This window comes from Lygodium microphyllum, chromosome 25 (genome assembly GCF_053477565.2).
Source record: "Lygodium microphyllum isolate KBCC chromosome 25, Lygodium_microphyllum_v1.1.10, whole genome shotgun sequence".
NCBI lineage: Eukaryota > Viridiplantae > Streptophyta > Polypodiopsida > Schizaeales > Lygodiaceae > Lygodium > Lygodium microphyllum.
This window is the reverse complement of record NC_141159.1, coordinates 57,060,690-57,081,419: the sequence shown is the minus strand read 5'-3', so window position 1 is coordinate 57,081,419 and position 20,730 is coordinate 57,060,690. Positions and strand designations below refer to the sequence as shown.

At 46.2% G+C, this 20,730-nt stretch overlaps 1 protein-coding gene across 12 annotated transcripts in view; it reads right to left on the bottom strand.

Moving 5' to 3' along the window:
• Positions 1 to 6,907: 6,907 nt before the first annotated feature.
• LOC148014248 (pentatricopeptide repeat-containing protein At2g13600-like) overlaps positions 6,908 to 20,730 on the bottom strand; it is a 45,291-nt gene continuing 31,468 nt past the window's right edge. The window contains exons 2-3 of one of the 12 annotated variants that reach the window (XM_087667081.1): positions 7,545 to 7,663; positions 6,908 to 7,436 (exon numbers count right to left, since the gene is read on the bottom strand). In XM_087667081.1, the coding sequence (XP_087523207.1) occupies positions 7,422 to 7,436; positions 7,545 to 7,663 (134 nt within the window). In that variant the 3' untranslated portion in view covers positions 6,908 to 7,421. Of the gene's footprint in view, positions 7,437 to 7,456; positions 7,680 to 20,730 lie in introns of those variants that run through there. The other 11 variants (XM_087667082.1, XR_015688699.1, XR_015688701.1 and 8 more) reach the window with 11 other exon arrangements.

Genomic DNA, 20,730 nt, shown 5'->3' with positions numbered 1-20,730 from the left:
TGTTGGAAGAGAGAGAGAGAGAGAGACAAAGTGGAGCGGAAGATGAGCCTTAGCTCATTGTTATTCTTCTTTCATTATTATTTCATCATACTAACTGAAAGAGACTTACACACTGGGGGGTCCATTAGGGTTTACCGTATGGTACCACGTGAGTGTAAGGGAGGGGGGTTATTTAAGGGAAGGAAGGTACATTTTACAAGGTAAGGTCCCATAAATAGGGGGCAGATAAGAGGTATTTTCATACATTTCTTACACGCAGGTGACGTCTCCTTATTACTACTAGTGAATCCCCCGTGCTTACACACATAGGTATGACTAACCAAGACTAATTGTGGTTAAGTCACTGACAACACCGACTTATTGTATGTCACACACGTGTACAGCTGTATCTAGCTAATGTTGGTCACACACATAAAGATAGACTGACTGAAGAGTAACAGGAGCTTGATATTCTAACAAAACTACCTTGTTTCCTTTTAACATTAAAGAGGGGCAAGTGGGGTTTTTGGGGCTGGTACTAGGCATGGGATTTCCTCTATAAAGACCACCATATAGGCCCTGCCTTATGGGAGTTCTTGGCAACCCAAAACCTTACTATGAGAACCTTCATTCTTGTAATATTTTCTTGCATATCTTTCAACCAATTTGTTTACATCAAACAAGGTAGATGGATTTTGAGCCATTACACCATCAAAGAGGGTTGGCTCTAACCCATAGTTGTATTTGTGCATTTTGGCATCATCACTTATGTATGCATAGTCAAGTTGATGAATTGATTTGTGTATTCCCTTATTGTGAGGTTCCATTGGTCAAGTTGGTATCACCACCTTGCCAACCTCTCATTTTCCATTGGGGACATGAATGCTTGAACCATGAGTATTTTAAAATCTTCCCAATCAATGAGCTGTTGATTTTCTCTACTTATGTAGTGCCACCATGAGTGACCAAATCCTTCCAAATGAAGAGAGGCAAAGATCATTTTCTGATCATCGAGGTGTGGGTAGATATTGAAATATGAATCCACTTTGGAGGTCTATTCTTCCAAGTCAGATGGGGATGGTGGTTGTCCATTGTATTTGGTGAGAATGATCTTATCACAAAGGTCATTAGGGTCTTGCTATCCATTAAAATCTTGTTGCCCATACATGTCGTGCTACCCATACATACCATGCTACCCATTAAATTCATGCTATGCATTTATACCATGTTGTCCATTAAAGCCATGGTGCACCTTTACACCATGCTACCCATTAATGCCATACTACCCATGAATGTCATGCTAGCTATTAATGCCATGCTATCCATGATTGACATACTACCCATGAATGCCATGCTAGCTATTAATGCCATGCTACCCATTAATGTCATACTACCCATGAATGCCATGCTAGCTATTAATGCCATGCTAGCTATTAATGCCATGCTATCCATGATTAACATGCTAGCCATTAATGTCATGATGTTTGTGATTGGGTTAAGCCATTTAAGTGCCATTCGAACCACCATTACTAGAAGGGCTCCTAGGGTAAGTGGGTAGGCTTCTACCAATGGTGGATGGGAGTTTCATTGGGGGGCGCTAGCTACATGGATAACATGGGATCTCAAAAGAGGCTCTTCATTTCTATGGGAGGGCTCAATAACAATGATTAGCTAATGTCAAAAGTGTTGATCTAGAGCATGGCAGGAGCTATGGAGGATGGAAGATGAATATGCAACTCATGATGACATAGATAGACTAACTATTAGACAAGTGAATTAGGTTCCAAGATAGATTATCTTGGACTCATAAACACATTCTTCTGTAAGATGGACAATGACTCAAGCTGATAATTTCATTTTCTTGTTATGAGTGTCAACCAAGTACATGCCTTTATAGCTTTTTGGATAGTACCACTCTCCTCATTGTGCATATGGGATTCTGAACATCTCTTCGTAGAGCATACATTATTTGTATATCTTCTAGCCTCTTCAGGGCATACATCTAGCCTCTATGGGCAAGTATCATTTGCTATTCTCGACAGCTAACTGGGCGACAACAGTGGTGAGATGCTCCAATGTTTGTTGAGTGTGGGAGTTGGAGAGGGCCATTTTTTCAATTTCTTGATAGATCAGAGAGCACTTGATGATGGTTGGAGGTTGTGTCACTATGCTTCTCCATATAGCAAAGTTCATGCTAACAGAGGGTGTAGTTGAGCATGCTATACAGATCCATATTCGGCACTTCTTCTTGTTTTTCTCCATTGTATCCTTGGGATAAGCTAGGCTCATCATTCATGGAGGCTCATGAGTCTCTAATGTCCCTGTGATGCTCTTCATGGGCCTTCCCTTTTTCTCTATGCCCTGCCATTTTTGTGCAATCCACAAGACCTTGCTGCTAAAAAATTATTATACCTTTTAGCCCATAACTCTAATTGAAGAATTTTCTAATCCAATTTGAAGAAGATGATGCCCTCTTCACAATTACATATAAATCTCTCTGAGTTAATTTGTACATAAGATTTTATAAGAAAATTTATATGGCTATTTGAAAATTCATGCACCCTGTCTATGACCAAATTTCCACTATTTGATTATATCACTACATGCATGCTAGGGACTCAATACATGGACTGCAAATGTCTGCAACTCACTCGGCAACCTGAACATATAAGCTCAGAATGCCATGAAGCCATTTGGCATTGTCAATGCATTCAAATGGAATAAAGGGACTATGGGTGGGAAAAAGGGAAGTGTATTGCATGTGTAAATGAGTATTGGGCTTCGAGACATGAGGGGTATGCAAAGTTCCTCCCTAAGCTGAGCTGTGCACCCCTTCAAGGTTGTTAGTGGTGGCAAAGTGAGGGTCACCTCACTCTTGTCTTGCCATCTTGCCTCGCATCAACATTTTTCCTCAGCTAGAATAGACATGGTAGTAGCATACTATGCTAATCAAATAGCATGCAATGCAAGTTTGATAGAAAGAGCCTTTTGCTTTTGATTATATGCACAAGCAATAAGAAATGGATTGAGGGAGGGATTACCTCAATAGCTTAGTGACTCATTGGCTACTCACTAACCATTTTTATCATTTCTTTTCTTTACTTAAGGGAAGTACATAAATCAAAGGGCTATGGGTTAGGATATAAATTTGATTCAAGGAGAAAAATTAACCCACTCATTGACCATTGATGTATGCAATGAAAGATTTAAAGTGGTTGATGCTTTCAATTGATCCATTTCATGTAATGAAAATGATTAAGTGAAGAAGAGGGCTAAATGCCTAAATTCCTCTCAAACAATTAGTAAAGGCTTAGCAAATGGATAAAGAGAGAGATTAGGATTAATTGAATATACCCCTTTCATGCTTGGATCAAGTGGATGAAGGTTCCTTGATCAAGGGACCTAAATCCTTCACCAATTTAGCCTATGGGAGCAAGATGTCTTCAATGTGTTGTACCCTTCAAGAATTTAAACCATGCACTGATGTATGAGATTCCCTTGAACCTTTATTAGCTTCCTCCTCAAGAAATTGAAAGCTTAGGTGAAGCTTTCAAGGCTTCCCATGAGGAATCCTTCAACTTGGAGTTCCATGCCTTCAATCTCCAGAAAACTCAATCAAGAGTGGTTGTAGGTGGGGACCCTAAGGCTGAGATTCAAAGGTTTCTTCAAGTTTTGTGAGCTCAAGGTTGAGTGGCTATAGAAGCCCTTTACTGTACACAATAAGGTTTGCTTTAAGAATGGGAAAAATGCCAAGAAGGGAGGAGAAGGGGCCAATGACGATCAAGAAGGTGCCATTTGTCACTAGGAAGCAGGCTTCAGTCACTGCTAAGTGGGGAAGAGCAATAGAAGAGTGGCGATGAGGCAGCATGGTTTGCATCGCAAATTCCACACTACCTCCTGACAATTTGTTAATTTGACCATGTTACCTCCAAATGTGTCCAAAGCTTTAGTCATACCTCCTATGTGTCTCCCAAGAAAGTTGCCATCTAATTGTAGTCCTCTTTCTCTACTAGTACTTATTGTCTTAAGTAACTAGGGTTTCCTATTTTGAAAAGAGAGCTAGATTGAGAAAGAGAAAGGGGGAAAGGATCAAACCTTGCAAAGCTAAAGTCCAGCAAAAACAACCTCAAATGGCCCAAACACTAGTAGGCATTTATGTTCATTAATGTTCATTAATGAAAACACTTCCATATTCATTAATGTTCCCATGAGAAGCTTGGAGATCACCATAAAAAGAATGGTTGGTACTTGTAATAATCAATGCAAGTTTTCACAATCACCTATTGTATGTATAATGATATTCCCTGCCTTCTCAAACCAAGGGCTAACATTTTGGATTTGAGAGAAAAGCCTTACATTTTAGTCCTTATAATAATCCTAAAGACAACTCTCAATAATAGAAGAGCCAAATGGTTTCCATGAAGCTACAATGGTCATATTTATGTGTGCACGCAACAATTTGTTTATATCATAGGCACAACACAAATCATATCACAAGTCACAAACCACCTTTTTGCATGCATATAAACTCTTGAGAAAATGTAAATGATATTGAAACATGAATGATTACTTATCTCCTTAGTGATCACTCTATTTAGATTTCATATAATTCCTCGTGACTCATTATCTCAAAGCAACAAGTGTAGAGCTTATATTTAAGATACTAATCCTTAATTTATTATTTTTCTATGATTGTACCATGCTCTATTTTATGTGACATTCTTTTGTGTGCATTCGATACCATATTAAGTCCATGGACTGGATGGATTGGACAGATCATACCTAGCTACCTTGACAATAAATGATGAGTCAAAGGCTACGTGAGGATCATGTGATGACCATCGACATGCAAGTGTACACATGCTAGTAGCACATCTAGCCAAGGGGTCCATCATCAAAGCACATGCTGAGATTGCTATCTCAACAAAGAGGAGTGAAAAGCATTAGGACAAAAATGTGGTTATTACAAGCCTTTACTGCCAATCCAATAAAGGTTCCATGTAGAACATATGAAATTAATGTGGCTTTACTAAAACCTATCTTTAAGATAAGAAAACACTCCAATGAATCTATTAAAATATGGACAAAACAACTTTAATGTAATCTAAATTATTGTCAAAATAGATCAAAGTGACATCAAAATAATAAATTGGATAGAACCTTCACGAACTTGTCCTAAATTCGATGACCTAACAATTTGAAATCAAGATCATAATTAGATGTTGTGGATTCAACTCTTGCTATGCATATCACTTGACAATTGTGTTCACATGGAGTATTCATGCAAGTATAAACTCTTGCCTCTCAAATGCTCAGTTGGACACCTCCTTGCTACAACAACAATGCAACCATTGCTCACTATCAAAGGAATATTTGGAGTAGAGGCACTCCTTTCTAGGCATTCTCAAATGGAAATAAACCTTACTTAAACTTGTCGCATCATGTCTCAATTGTTCAAAATGTTCAAGATAATAAACATGCTTAAACTTCTCACATCATGTATAAATTGTTTTAAAATAAGCTCTAAATTAATCAAAACCCTAGGTACCTAACATATCTAATATTTGGATTTGGAAGGGAGGCTCCACTACCTGTGGTTTGTGTGTGCATGTGTGGGTGGGTGGAGCAATGGGGGGGAGGTGGGATCAGGTGTGTGTTTTCTTAGAGAAAAGAACTTGAACTTGTCAACTCTACATTAGTTCAAAGTTTCTCTCTAAATGACTTTGGGCTAGTCAATTTGCTACAAACTTTTTCAAGTAGTCGTGGCCTAAAAATTTTTGGAGCCTGCAAACCTTAGACATTTGTGTTTGTTTAACCAAAGATATATCATTATTGGCTTGGTTGGGTTTCATTTGTGCAAGTCTTTATATTGATTCTTTCTAAAGAATTGCCCCATTTGAATTCATGGTTAGCCAATGCTTGATATTTCTCCACTTCTCCTTACTATGTTGCTATAAATTTGCATATGGCAATGAAAGTTACTACATGTTAAGAGGTGGTACAGATCAAGCAGTGACAAATGCAAATGCATACTTTGGTTAGTGCATACTTTCATATGGCTATTAGCAAAGTCACAACACTTCTACAGGTCTTAAGGTTTTTGCATCTTCCCAAAATGTTTAGATCAGTCCATACTTTAATGATTTAGACCTACAATGTGTCTTCCAACTCTTAGATTTTTCTGGAAATAGGCTGTCAGGGAACAAAGGAATCCACTGGCAATCTTCACCACTTCAACTTACAATGGATACATGCTACACTTTTTTACTAGGAATGCTAATTGCTCGCGCTGCAAATGGACTTACGAGGAGCTCATCAAGGCAATAGATGGTAGAACAAATAATTGGTGAAGATATGTCAACATGGAAGCATGATATTTTGATTATGCTTTGTTCAGGTTATCACTTTGCTGCAAGTGATTAAGATGAAAGAGTAGCAGTCTTTGTTCAGTCTTTTGGATAGATTGGGAGATAAAGTTCTCATCTTGAAGAGCTCATATTTGACTGATTCTGTGGTCTATGTCCAATGTCTGCAGCCAGTTAGAAATGCAAAGAATATCCACATAGAAGGTCAGAGGGATATCTTAAAGGAAATTTGCTAAGTCTAAAATCTAAGAACTTTGTTGGATGGAATAGGTAGTAACTAAAATTCCTAAGTTGAAAACCCAAGGACTTTGTTGGATGAAAAAAATAATGGCTGAAGAGGCTCAGAGCAAAAATGTTCATCTCAATTTCTCACATATTAGTACCGATGACAATGATCAAGCAAAAATACACATTGCCATATACAGCACATCATTTGCTACTTAACTTGCTATGGACCTTTAAAGTTTTAAAGCGTTCATGTTATTGATAGTGTTAATAATACTCATTGCTACAAAATCCTCATGACATCAGTTCAAAATTCAAAGCTCCACAAATCCACATTGCTACAAGAATATTCGTGCCTCATAAAGTTCCAACTTCCAACTTATTCATGCACCGTTAACATACAAATATCCATACATCTTCTTTGGTATAGCAATAGAATTCCAATTTTTAACATCTATTCTTAGACATGTGGAAACATATACCAAATGTTATTTACAACAACAGGGTGAATTGCAGATTGCAAGTCAATTGAATTCAATGTAGATTACATTCTGCATCATCATGCTCAACAGCTTACTCATTTTAATACTTTCCTGGGCTACGCTTCTGGACTTCCAAGACCCGCAGAGTTTGTTGATGATGTCTGATTGTGGCTGGAGTAGAGCTGCACTTAATGGCGAAAATATCTTACTCTTCAACTCCTGCAGGGAAGCTCTCAGCCACCGAGTCTGATATGCACAGCATCATGGATATTATTTCAGGTTTCTAATTGTGTGTGCAAGAGTCCCTTGTCCTATCATTGCAATCTCGGACTTCACAAATGCCGCCCCTTCTCTCACACCAAACATTACTTTATCCGCTGATATCCTGAACTCAGAAATCAAAGTGGAAGGCCCATAAAAAGAAACGAGATAAGCAAACAAAACATGTCTTTCAAAAATAAAGGGATTACCAAGTCAAGAAAGTACGCCAAACCTTATCCAACAAGAGACACAATGCCTTCAAGCAGCAACTCAACACACCATGTAAACCATGCAGAGAATTGTTCTTCATCGTTCTGACTTGTGCTTCTTGGGATGAACCATGTGTATCTTCTGCAGAAGAAATGTTCTGATTAGAAAACATTTTACATTAGAAATTTCAAATGAATGACAAAAACCTGCTCAAAAGCAAACACTAACTAATGGATATTATCTCAACAAAAGCTGAAAGTAGAGAAAATTACCAAGATTCTGTTAGCAATCATGTTTGTCATGCACTGTCATCTCCTACCTGTGAGCCTCTCAGTCTGAGTCAGACGGGGAAATTACCAAGATTCTATTACCAGTCATGTTTGTCATGCACTGTCATCTCCTACCTGTGAGCCTCTAGTCTAAGTCAGACGGGGACATTGCAAGCCCTAACATGTCTGTCATGTGCTTTTACAGAAGAGGCAGCTCATTGTAGAGCATGCATTTGTTCTTCTAGTCGAGTTTTGTGTGCATTTCTTGCATTTCCAGTCAGTTTCAAGCCCCTACCAATGCTTGCTTGCTTCTCGACTGCCTAAGATGCCACATCATTATTAGCCAGATTTTGCTATGCAATCGGACTGCATTCATTGCAGCCCCATGATTATTTTCAGCAGGTTGGTCAGATTTTGGGTCATTTATGGCAGGTCAGTCAGATTTGGAGGCATTCAGCTATTTATAGCTGATCATTCCTCACTTTGGAATTCATCTTCTGCAGATTGCTCCTCCGATTCCAGCATTCTCCTTTGTCTCCGGTGTGGACAGCAAGCTACATATTCTCAGTCTTCGTCACCATATCCATCACCGTCGGTGCTGCTGTCATCATTTCAGCCTGATCTGGTGCCCTCACTGACCCCTAAGGCTATGTGCAGCATAGTACCCCGAAACAGCATTTCGGGGCTGCCGAAATGGACCGGCTGTTTCCGACCGAAACTGAAACGGCAAACCGGCGTTTCAATGTCTTGCGGTCTGAAATGGGCAGCATATAGCGGGTTATCCAGGGAGAAAGAACGGGTCCGAATCGCAATCATCTCAACTCTCCTTAATCTTGCAAGCTGCACTCCAATTCTTGAGCTGCCGCCGCCGCCGCCTCTTCTTCTTCTTCTTCCTCCTCCTCCCATTACCTAATTGTGGTGCCGAAACCATACTAAAGGCACATCACTCCAATCAAGGGATATGAGGGCTCCGGCGGATCAAAGAATGCAACTATTGTGGATTGGAGAAATCAAGGAGCATAATGCACATGAAAGACCACTTGGCATACATTCCCAACAAAGACATCAGGCCTTGCGCAAATGTGCCGACAAAAGTAATGGTAAGTCTCCATCTTTGGCGCTGAAAGCATATGGGTATTGAGCTAGACGAGGATGAATCCTCTCATCCAACACCACATTGGGCTAATGAAGCATAAGTGGGGCAAGGAGAGACTAGTGGGCCTAGTGACACTAGCCAAATTGGAGGTGCGTGTGGCCCATAAAAAAGAAGTGCATCCATATCCATATCAAGTCCAAGTACAAAAAGGACCCCGTTGCCATCTTCTAGCGGTGGTGGGCAAAAGGACTCCTTGCATGGTGCAAGTGTCCATTCAGAACTTCAAAGGCATGCAATTGTGGAGGCAACTAGGGAACTCACATGCTTATTTATTCGGTGTGCTATTCCTTTCAATGTGGCCACTACACATCAATGGAAGAAGACAATCACGGCAGTGAGCTGCATAGGGTGTGAGTAAAAAGGCCCATCCGCAGAAGCATTACACACACGGGAGCTTCGAAAGGAGAAAGCATCCATAGAGACTCAATTGGAGCCCTTGAAGGAGACATGGGCGGAATATGGATGCACACTATTATGCAATGGATGGTCATATATGCGCCGAAGAAATGTTTGCAATGTTTTGGTGTCTTCATATAAAGGCATAATATTCATTAAGGCCATCGATACCTCTACTTCAGGTCTTACCATCACAGGAGCTTTCATTTGGGAGCACATGCAACAGGTCATCATGGACGTAGGAGTCCAAAATCCATCATCCTTCACTCTGAAGGATTGATTTTTTTTGCAAAAAAAGTGTGGCTAATTATATTACTTCAAAAAAAGACCTAAATACAAGGAAATACTCATGCTCAACAGACTAGCTAGAGCTGATGCAAAGTCATAGATATATCAAGTATACAAGCCTCTCAGGGCGGTTTAAGGGGGATGGGGGTAAGAAGCCATGGAGGGGGGGGTGTATCGCCATCTGGGGCTGCCTGCCTGCATCATGAAAAACAAATCCTAGCCACTCGAAGTCTGCATGAAATGATAACGGAGCTCCTGACGAGCCCTGGACTCGCCCTACACCTGATCCCATCAGCCGCGGAGGAAGTGGATGATGGAGGTCCACAGCTCTGCTAAGGTCGCCTGTGTTGAAAGTCTCTCTCCGCGCCAAAAGCCTGGTCACACCGCACATTCCAGATATGCCATCCCGTAAGACTCCCTATGATCTTCCATACCTCAGAGTGGTCTGCTGTGGGCTCCAGTACCTGGCGGATGGGTAAAGCCTCCAAACCAACCACTGTGCAGAACCCTGCCTCAATGATGAATATCGTGTCATGCATCCCTGCTTCATACAAAAGGTGACAATCTTAGCTGACTACTTGCCAACAGAAAGCTCCCCATGAGATACATCCAAGGTTGGGTGCTATACGGCGGAGGATGCAACATGCTCCTCTCCACACGAGCTACGCCGCCTCATACGACCAACGGCAATGCTTTGGGGTTTCCAAAGGCTGTTGTATGTAGCGCTTACAACCTCCCTCCTTCTGCATCTGAGCTAGCCAACTTCCCACTGCCAAGCCTCATGTGCCACCAACCATAAGAAATACAATACCCTCCTCGGTCTCCAGCTATCCCATAGGCGGCGCCAGAAGGTCCGTCTCGGAAGGCCTTCGTGATGCTGTGCTCCGCACAGTGCCTGCTACGTGACGGCACCCAATCCATATCCTCCTGCAACAGTACGTGTCTACCAATCCTGGCTGTGTACTTCGGGAACCTCGATGGCTTCTTGGCGACCACAATGGCCGGCCATAGCCACTCTCCCGGATCCCGCTCCAGCTCATAGTGGCTAGCCCTCCCAAATCTAGAGGTGCCACTCCCTGAGCTCCTCCCAGAAGACATGAGGGTCCAACCGCCATGTCTTCCCCTTAAGGCCAATCACCCGAATTCTCCATAAAAGGACAACGATCCCCTCATCCTCCTGCCCTTCTCTATCAAGGGTCAAACGCCCCCCCTCATGCACGGTGAAGAAGGTCCCATGTGGAGCGCCGCCCACTCTACCTACCACCTATAGGGGAATACCTGCTAGTGAAAACCCGGTGTCCCATACATCCCCGAACTCTACCAGCTCTCTTATAGAGGAAGCAAGCCACTCCTGAGGTATTGCTGCATCTATCTCCCTTCTCCTCAACTCAACTCCTCTGGCAACCTGATGCTCACTATAGTACCTCCTCGTCCACCATTCTATACACCTCCCACCAAGTCCTCACGACGGGCCGGCCTCCCAACCTGCCCATTGGATGTGGGGGTGCTCGCCAATCTGTGCCCCATCCCGATCTCTGACCTGGGGATTCCAGATCACCGGTTGACGGTCTATCTCCTCCTGGCAACCTGGGGGCCTCTGGATTAGGGCCATATGGAGGCCCTACCACACATGGAGCAAGCTGCGTAGAAGGGGGATCTAGGCTGTCGTGAAGATCCATCTCACGGACGGCCTCCACTCACCGCCAAGCCTCGGTCCAATCCTCAAGACCCTCCTGCAATAGGACCTTCCAGGTCTGCCCTCCTCCTAGAGTGAGGCCGCGGACTACTAGCTTGCCCAGGAGGACCATACTCTGACACTCTGGGTCTATGTGTTAACGATATCAGATCCCTGGCCGTACAGTATGGCAAACTGGTCGGACTAACCAGTCGGACTGCCACGTGGCAGTCCGACCTGTACTGGTCAGATGGCTATATATAGCCGACATTCTGCAATCTTCCACACTTCTAATCGCAAGTTTCAGGCTGGAGATTCGTGCAGATTACACTTCTGTTGGCAGATTTCAGACTGGAGATCATGCAGACTGCAACGGACTTCGAGGTGAACAGCAGGTTGCATCGTCAAGGTGGAGACACGCAGTCCCACGCACTGCGCCCGTGTACATATCTGCATATCTTTGTATACAATACACTTTATATAGCAGATCTCCATCTTGCACTGTCTCTTTCTCTCTCTCTTCTCTCTGCGTTCTCTCTCTCTCTCTCAGACTTGGTCCCACGCTTCCGCATCGCTGCACTCTGACATGGTATCAAAGCAGTAAAGAAGGGCTGACTGAGTGAAGAACCTACCTGAAGAGGGGATTCCATCGCGACACAAGGCTGCGTTTCCAGCGTTCGAGGGCGAGCGGGAGGGCTGCGAATCGGAACAAGGCTGAAGCGAGCGTGGGCGCGCGGGAAAGGAGTCCAACTGGTGGATTTGCTGCTGTTTACTGCTGTTTGAAGAGAAGGAAGGCTAAGTTTTCAGTTTTCAAGTGCAGGTTTTGCTTTTTCATCGCCTTCGGCGGGTGAAGAAGGTACGAGATGCGGAAGAAAGAGCCCTAGCAGGCTGCGTTTTCACAGTCAGAGGGGGCTGCTTTTGCGTTTGTGAAGGCATTATAGGTGAAGATGTCTACAGAGATTGACTTGGAATTCCAGACAATCATGGATCGGAAGGTGCCTGTCTTACCAGCTCTTCCTGCAGATCAAAAGCTCGATGGCAACAATTACCGCATCTGGCACGTGATGATGTTGGCCAACCTTGAGTCTTATGATTTGACAGAGCTTGTACAGGAGGAGATCGACCAGCCCTCGGTAAGAGATGAGTCCAAACTCTCTTCCGATGCTCGTGCGGAGTTAGCCAAGGCACAGCCTCACTGGGACAAACTGAATGCCCGCATTCGTTCTTTTCTTTTTCTGTCTTGTACTACAGCCGTGATAGCCCACATCGAGCACTTGACGGTGGCTCGGGAGATATGGCTGGAGCTTGACCAGATGTATAACCGGATGATCCTTATGAAGCGGGTTTCTTTGGAGGTGCAGATGCGGACTTTGTCCGTGAACAAGTCTTCTTCGTTGCGGGAGCACATCAACAAGCTTAGACAACTTCAGATACAAGCTCAGAATGCGGGGAAGCCGATTTCCTCCGAAGACATGGCGATCACACTCTTGTCCCAGTTGCCGCCACGATTCGGTGCTTTTTACTCCGCCCTTATTGCTTCGGGGTGTGAGTCTACTCTTCGATGGGAAGAGCTGGTTCCTATGGTCTTGGACCAAGAGGAACAACTGAAGGGATAGCATGCTTCCAAGTCGGAAGCTTTGACAAGTCAAGCCTCTCAGAAGAAGGGGAAGGACCAGAAGAAGAAGAAGGAGGACAACAAGTCAAAGAAGGACAAGGAAAAAGAATCCACATGCCATATTTGTGGTAAGACCGGTCATTAGAAGAAGGATTACCCCGACAAAGGCAAGAAGGACACCAACAAGAAGGACACGAAGGATTCTGGAGCGGTGGCTGCACCCTCATCAGCTGCGTTTCTTCATCTAGCAGTCATTGAGGACTCTACAGCGAAGGCTTCTGATGCTGCGATGACAGCTCCCCAGGCTCAAGAGTGGATCGTTGACAGTGGTGCCTCCCAGCACATGACTCCTTCATCAGATGGTGTTGCCCAGTTGCGACCTTTGCGTGGGCAGATTCTCATCGGAGATAGCTCTTCGGTGTCTATAGCAAGACGGGGTGAGATGCAGCTTATTTCAGATGGACGTGGTGGTACTCATACCTCAAAGGTCTTGCATGTGCCAAGTTTAGGGTATCATCTCCTTTCAGTTCATAAGATTTGTTCACTTGGACTTTTGGTGGAGTTTGACAGTGATTCGCTGCGAGTCCTTGATCGTGCGTCAAGAAAGGTTCTCTCATCAGGATATGAGAAGAATGGCATCTACAAATTGACGTCTTCTACTGCTCTTCCTACTCTTCTTCTTACCTCTCAGACACAATCAGAGCTATGGCATGCTCGGTTTGGTCACCTCAACTGTGATTATCTTCGGAGGGTGTCACGTGGACAGCTTGTTCGAGGGTTGCCAGACATAGTGGTGAGCCAGCAGCCATGCGTCTCCTGCATTCGTGGGAAGCAACATAGGGATGCGATTCCCAACAAAGCTTCGCGGCGGTCTACTTCCCCGATGGAGCTTGTATCTACGGATCTTTGTGGCCCTATGAGGAACGAGTCCTTGAAAGGGAGCTCGTACTTCATGTTGATCGTAGATGACTACAGCAGGATGACTTGGGCCTATTTCTTGGCGTTGAAGTCGAAGGCTTTCTCCCACTTCAAGGATTGGCTTCTCTTTGAGGAGAACCGATCGTGCCAGCGATTGAAGATCTTGCGATCCGACAAGGGTGGTGAATTTGTTTCTAATGAGTTTGCTCGTTTTTGTGCAGATAAAGGTATTCACCAGGAGTTTGCTAACACCAACACTCCTCAAGAAAATGGCATTCTTGAACGGAAGAACCGAAGTGTGATCGAGATGGCACGCACCATGATGAAGCACCGACACATACCTCAGTTTCTGTGGGCCGAGGCTGTGGCTACTGCAGTCCATATCCTTAACCGATCCCCCACTTCGGCCCGTTGATGGGATGACACCTTTTGAGGCTTACTTTGGGACTAAGCCCGATGTTTCTTATTTCAGGGTTTTTGGGTGTGATGCCTATGTTCACATTCCCAAGACTCATCGTGATAAATTTGAAGTGGCTTCCCGAAGACAGGTGTTTGTTGGCTACAGCTCTCAGTCCCAAGGCTATCGTTTGTATGATCCCGTCAAGCAGGATGTGTACACCAGTCGAGATGTGCGGTTCGTGGAGATTCCGGCCATAGTAGCAGGTGAGGAGCATCCCGTTCTTGGAGATCCAGGGGAGAGTTGGGCTCCCGAGATAGTTCCTTTGGAGCCCGCGCCTTTTGATTCTGATTTTGTTTCTGATACAAAGTTTACTGTTCCACCGGTCACCCCCGAGGAGTTACCACCGGTGGATATCCCAAAGTCTTCAGCTGATGGAGAGAGACAAGGAGAGGTCCGGCCTCCTCCTCGTTGGGCCCGTGACACACTCCGAGATTCAAGGATCGAGGGGGTTCCTGAGGAGTGGGGACCGCAGGATGGTCCGCAGCGGTCATGGAGGCACCAGGCACATTCTACGGAGCTTGATTGCTCTAACTATTGTTTGATGACCCGTGTTATGCAGGATCGAGAGCCCACCTCCCTGAAGGAGACTTTACAGTCCGCACCATGGAAGAAAGCTATGGAAGCCGAGTTGGAGGCTATTGAGAGGAATGGCACTTGGTATCTCATGCCTCTCCCCTCGAATAAGAAGGTGATTGGCGTCAAATGGGTCTTCAAGACCAAGTACCTTAGCGATGGTTCTTTGGACAAGCACAAGGCTCGTCTTGTTGCTTAAGGTTTTGCACAGTACCCAAGGATTGATTGTCATGATACTTTTGCCCCCACTGCTCGTATAGCAACTATTCGAGCTGTTCTTGCCTTGGTTGGCCATTGGAGATCTGTCTACCAGTTGGATGTGAAGTCGGCCTTCCTCAATGGTGATTTGAAGGAGGAGATCTATGTCGAGCAGCCTCCTGGCTTTGGATCTTCAAATGGGCAAGTCTACAGGTTAAAGAAGGTCTTGTATGGCCTCAAGCAGGCTCCGCGTGCATGGAACGAGAAGATTGACTCGTTCCTTCAGTCACAGTTGGGATATCGGCGTTCTAAGGCCGATCCGCAGCTTTATGTACACACTTGCGAGGCTGGTTGTGTGCTTTTTGTGTTGTATGTTGACGATTTGATTGTCATAAGTGATCATGCACAGAAGGTCAAAGAGACGAAGGCAGCTTTACATCAGGCGTTCGAGATGACAGACTTGGGTCTACTCCACTTCTTCTTGGGCCATGAGATTTATCAGTCTCAGAGGGGGATTTTCATCTCTCAGAAGAGATATGTATAGGAGCTCTTGGTTTCTTTTGCGATGGAGGATTGTCGGACCATTTCTACTCCTATGGATCCGAACTGAAAGGCCACTTCACATTCAGATTCTCCCTTGGCGGATGTCTTCCGCTATTGTCAGTTGATAGGATCATTGATTTGGCTCCTCAACACTCGTGTTGATCTTTGTTTTGCTGTTGGTCTCTTGGCGATGTTCATGAGTGAACCTCAGACGGTGCATTGGCAGGCTGCCCAGCGAATACTTCGGTATTCGAGGGGGACATCTAACTTAGGGATTCATTATCCAGCAGGCACAGGTGGTTCCGATCTTGTACTTGCAGGTTGGAGCGACTCGGATTGGGTTGGCGATGTGGACCACATGCGGTCTACTACAGGCTACTGTTTTACCTTGGGTGCAGGTGTTATCTCATGGAGTAGCAAGAAGCAGCCCACGGTAGCCCTTTCATCTACTGAGGTGAAGTATCGGGCCGCATCTTCCACCACATGTGAGGCTGTGTGGCTTCCGAGATTGTTGGAGGAGCTTGGCTGGCCCCAGACTCGTCCTACTTTGCTGCAATGCGACAATGAGAGTTGCATTGCCTTGGCACGAAATCCTGTTTACCATGCCCGGACGAAGCACATAGAGATCCAGTACCACTTCATCAGAGAGAAGCTTCTGGATGAGACCATCGCTGTGGAGTACTGCAAGACGGAGGACAATCTTGCAGATTTGTTTACGAAGGCGCTTCCCCAGGCTCTACTTCGGAGACATGCCAGATCCCTCAGGCTTCTGCCCCGTCCAAGCTCTGAGAGGGGGTGTTAGCGATATCAGATTCCTGGCCGTGCAGTACGGCAGACTGGTCGGACTGACCAGTCGGACAGCCATGTGGCAGTCCGACCTGTACTGGTCAGTCGGCTGCATTTAATGCAGCCGACCTGCATATTCTGGGCGCATTCATGATGGCTATATATAGCCGACATTCTGCAGTCTTCCACACTTCTGATCGCAGGTTTCAGGCTGGAGATTCGTGCAGGTTACACTTCTGTTTGCAGATTTCAGGCTGGAGATCGTGCAGACTGCAGCGGACTTCGAGGTGAACAGCAGGTTGCATCGTCAAGGTGGAGACACGCAGTCTCACGCACTGCGCCCGTGTACATATCTGCATATCTTTGTATACAGCACACTTTATACAGCAGATCTCCATCTTCCACTGTCTCTTTCTCTCTCTCCTCTCTGCATTCTCTCTCTCTCTCAGTCTTGGTCCCACGCTTCCGCATCGCTGCACTCTGACACTATGATCCCAAGCCCTCCCTCTAATTAATGCCAGATGATAGTCGCCCATGCCACCTTGGCCCGGGAATCCCTGGAACTGTCTGACCCGGACCAAAGAAAATTATGCACTAGGCAACGAAGCTGAACTATGTAGGATGAGGAGAAGCACCAACACGAGGCAAAGTACCAAGCCGTCGCTAGGAGGACATGGTTAACCACCAGGGCTCGGCCTGCTAGGGAGAGACGCGAACCGTACTCCAATAGGTCAGCTTCCTCCAAATATAGTCAAGGATTTGAAGAAACTGCTGGGCAGGAGTGATGTTGAGTCCCACCTGGAATCCTAGGTAATGGATGGTTTGCCCTCTGCTCACCCATCAAAATCCCAGATGGATGCCCCACTCCGTGCTAGAGTCCAGGTCTGTAAGGAGTCCAACTGACTTTCACCTATTGATTTTTGCTCCCACTGCAATACAGAATACCTCAAGAGCCAGTCTCACCCTCTCCAGCATCAACTCATCATCCTCTATATAGAGTGTTGTGTCATCTACATACTCTGAGTCTAACAACTCCGTCTCCTCTCTCACTGGAAGTCGGAGGCCGCGTAACCCGCTCACACGTGACCTAAGAAAGTGATACATCGCCTCTACAAAGAGTAGGAACATGTACAGGGCCAAGGGACAGCCTTGCCAGACTGATCTCTCTAGTCAAAACTTCTCCCCTTGCCTACCACCTACGAGAACCTTGCTGGTAGCCGATCTGTAAAGTGCAGAGAGCCCTCGGATCCATGCCTAGGGAAAGCCCAACCTCACCATGGTGCCCTCTAGGAAATCCCAATCCACCCTGTCATAGGCTCTCTCGAAGTCCAGGAGTAGTACGGCCATTCCCTACCCAGTGTTGAGCCCACTCAATCGCCTCAAAGAAGGTGAATACATTGTCTAAGATGCTCCTACCCTGGACAAAGCCTGTCTGTGTGTCATGAATGATGTCTGGAAGCACAGGACGGAGTCGCCTACCAATCATCTTTGCCAGTGCCTTATAGGCTACTGACAATAAGGTGATCGGTCTCCACTGGGAAAGCTTCAACCGGTCTCTCTCTTTTGAGAGAAGACTGATGAGGCCTGTCGAAAGACTCCCTGGCATCTATCCTAAAGTGAAAATCTCCTAAAAGGCCATTAGTAAGGGATCCTTCACCACCTCCCAATAAGTAATGAAGAAGGCCTTAGAAAGGCCATCCTCTCCCGAGCATTTCTGCTCATCTTGTGTATGGAAAGCCTCCTCTAATTCCTTCTCATCTGTGAAGGGGGCTAGGAGGGAGAGTCCCATCTCCTCTATGATGAGAGACGAGATGTGACCCCAGACTTGTTGTCTATATCGTTGTCCTCTAACTAAGGCTGTCTCTTACTGGAAAATGCATCTGTAGTAATCGGTGGCAATCTCCATCACCTCGTCTGGGCTAGAACGAGTCCTTTCATACTAAATCTCGAAGGTTGCGTATCTCCTCTCCTAAGGTGCGGGGCTAGTGCACTTGGAAAAACTCCCTGCACATCGTGTCCCCCTTCCGCACCCAGAAGGCTGCTAGGCTGCTGAAGCGCGGAATGAGAACTCCAAGCGCCTGTCCTCTAAGCCGGAAATGGTTGTTCGCGCACGCACCTCCTGTGCATGGAGGGTAGGATCCCCTAGTGCCTCCTGTAATAATCTCTGCATGGCTGCAAGGTCCCGCTGGAGTGCTCCCTCCTCCTCCCAGTTCTGTTGTCTGGCCTGTATAGCTACCTCCTGGCAGATACTACTCGACTCGGCGGACCTCTGCAACCTCCTCTACGATCCTGTCCCTCCAGCCCCATTCCCTAGTCCATATCTGCTCAATCTATCTTTCCACCTCCACCCTTCTATAGATCGTGCCAGGGATCCGACAAGATCATGTGTCTAGGGCAGATGCCGGGGGATCAAGTGTCAGGAGAACCACGCAATGATTGGACAACGTGGTGCCCGCCAACTGCCCACAACCTAGCCTCTACGAGAGCATCCCCACTCCCACATAGAACCTGTCCAATCGCTCCAGCAAGACTCCACCTAGCCGCCTATATCCCCAAAAGAAATCTAGTGACCTCTCCCTCCTCTGGAAGGCACGGTCTCTCCAAGCATCGCATGCTCCTACTGCCAATAGAAAGATCTCCCATGTCTCCTGTTTCTCCCCAGCCATGCCTTGATAGTTTCTGCCTCTGCCCTTTGGTCTTCTAAAGCCTTCAAGTTGTTGAAGTCTCCTCCAACAATCTAAGAGTCCATCTCTAGGAGTCCCGCTGCAATTTCCTCCCAGAACCTGCTGCGTGCCCTAACCTCAGCAGGGGCATAGACATTGAGGACTCCAAAGCACGAGTCCCCAATATCCAATTTGATCCATAGAACCCTCCCTACTACTATCGTTCTGTGGTCTCGTACACAAGCAATGAGACTCGGGCCAATAGAGGAGCATACACCTCCACTCCTACCGTGGGCACCGATGGCGAGCTTCCAATGAGTGTGTGAACTGCCTGGGAGTACCTTCCCTACCCGTTGGGCCTGGGCAAGAGTGAGCTTGTACTCCTGTAGGAGTAAAATGTCGATCCGTCCGACAAGAGCAAGCTGCAACTCCTGCCGAATAATCAACTTCTTGGAACCCCGTGCCCCGCTATAGTGGAGGTTGTTTACATTCTAGGATGCAAGGTGTAAACTCATAGGAAGACCTGTGACTGATCGAACAAGCATTTGTTCCGTGTGGAAGCTACTAACGAAGAAGAGGAACTATGAGGTATGCATATACGCTTCGCTACTGGTCTAGACAATGAACTTTATTCCCCCATGGTAGCCCTCGGGCGAACCATGGGGGTGATGGATGCACCTGGTGGAACCACCAAGGCATCAATCAACCAGGCTGAGAGGCAAGACTCTATACACTAGTAGAAACGGGTTGTCTGTGCCAAAAGCCACTCTATCACATCCATCAGCAGTCTCCATTGTGGAGAGGCTCGAAAGATAATGCTCAGATGAGGGACCTCAACCCCAGTCCACCAGTTAATGTCCATCATGCAACTTGGCCACTATGGGGAGAAAAGTACCAATCCACCTTCTTCCATCCACTCGGAGATGTGGTCTGCCACCTGGCTCTTCACCTCCTCTATCTGAGTCGTCGTCCAATCTCTAGTGTGAGAGGTCTAGAGCAAGAAGGCGTTGTTTGGTCCATTCAGTGGTGCTAGTAGATGGACTTTGCCGCTTCTAGACTTGTATACCACGAAGATTCCCACCTCTAGGGATAGTGAAAACTCTCCGTGCTCCGCAACTCTCAGGTAGGACCACGGCCCACTGCCAAAAAACTCATGTGGTAGCAGCTGCGCCTGTCTCAAAAAAGTGTGGCGAGCGGCATGAACGGATGAACCGGTGGCTATGTAGGGAGGGGAGGGGGGGCTAGACTGCCGATGGGTGGAGGATGTCAGCGTATGGGGCTCCTCACCTCCTGTGGGAGGAAGGGGGATGGGTAGGAGGGAGGTCACCTGTGCTAGGTGGGGGTCAAGGGGGATGGTTGGCAGGGGTGATGGTGGGGAGAGGAAGGATCAAGGGATGGTGGGGGGGATCGAAGGCACCTGGCGGATGTGAGGAGGGGGGGTGTGAACTAGGGTTGGGGGGGAAGAGAGGTGGATGGGTGGTGTGGGCCCTCAGGTGAGGCAAATTGTGACGCCTCCGTGGAGAGTGGATCTGAAGATCTGTAATCATATCGGGTGGAGTGAGGAGAGGGGGGCCGTGTGGTGCTTTGCCAGCGGGGGAGGGCGATGCTCGCCCTCCTATTCCCTACTGCCGTGGCTGTGTTTGAGAGGCTGCCTATGGCCCCTCTTGC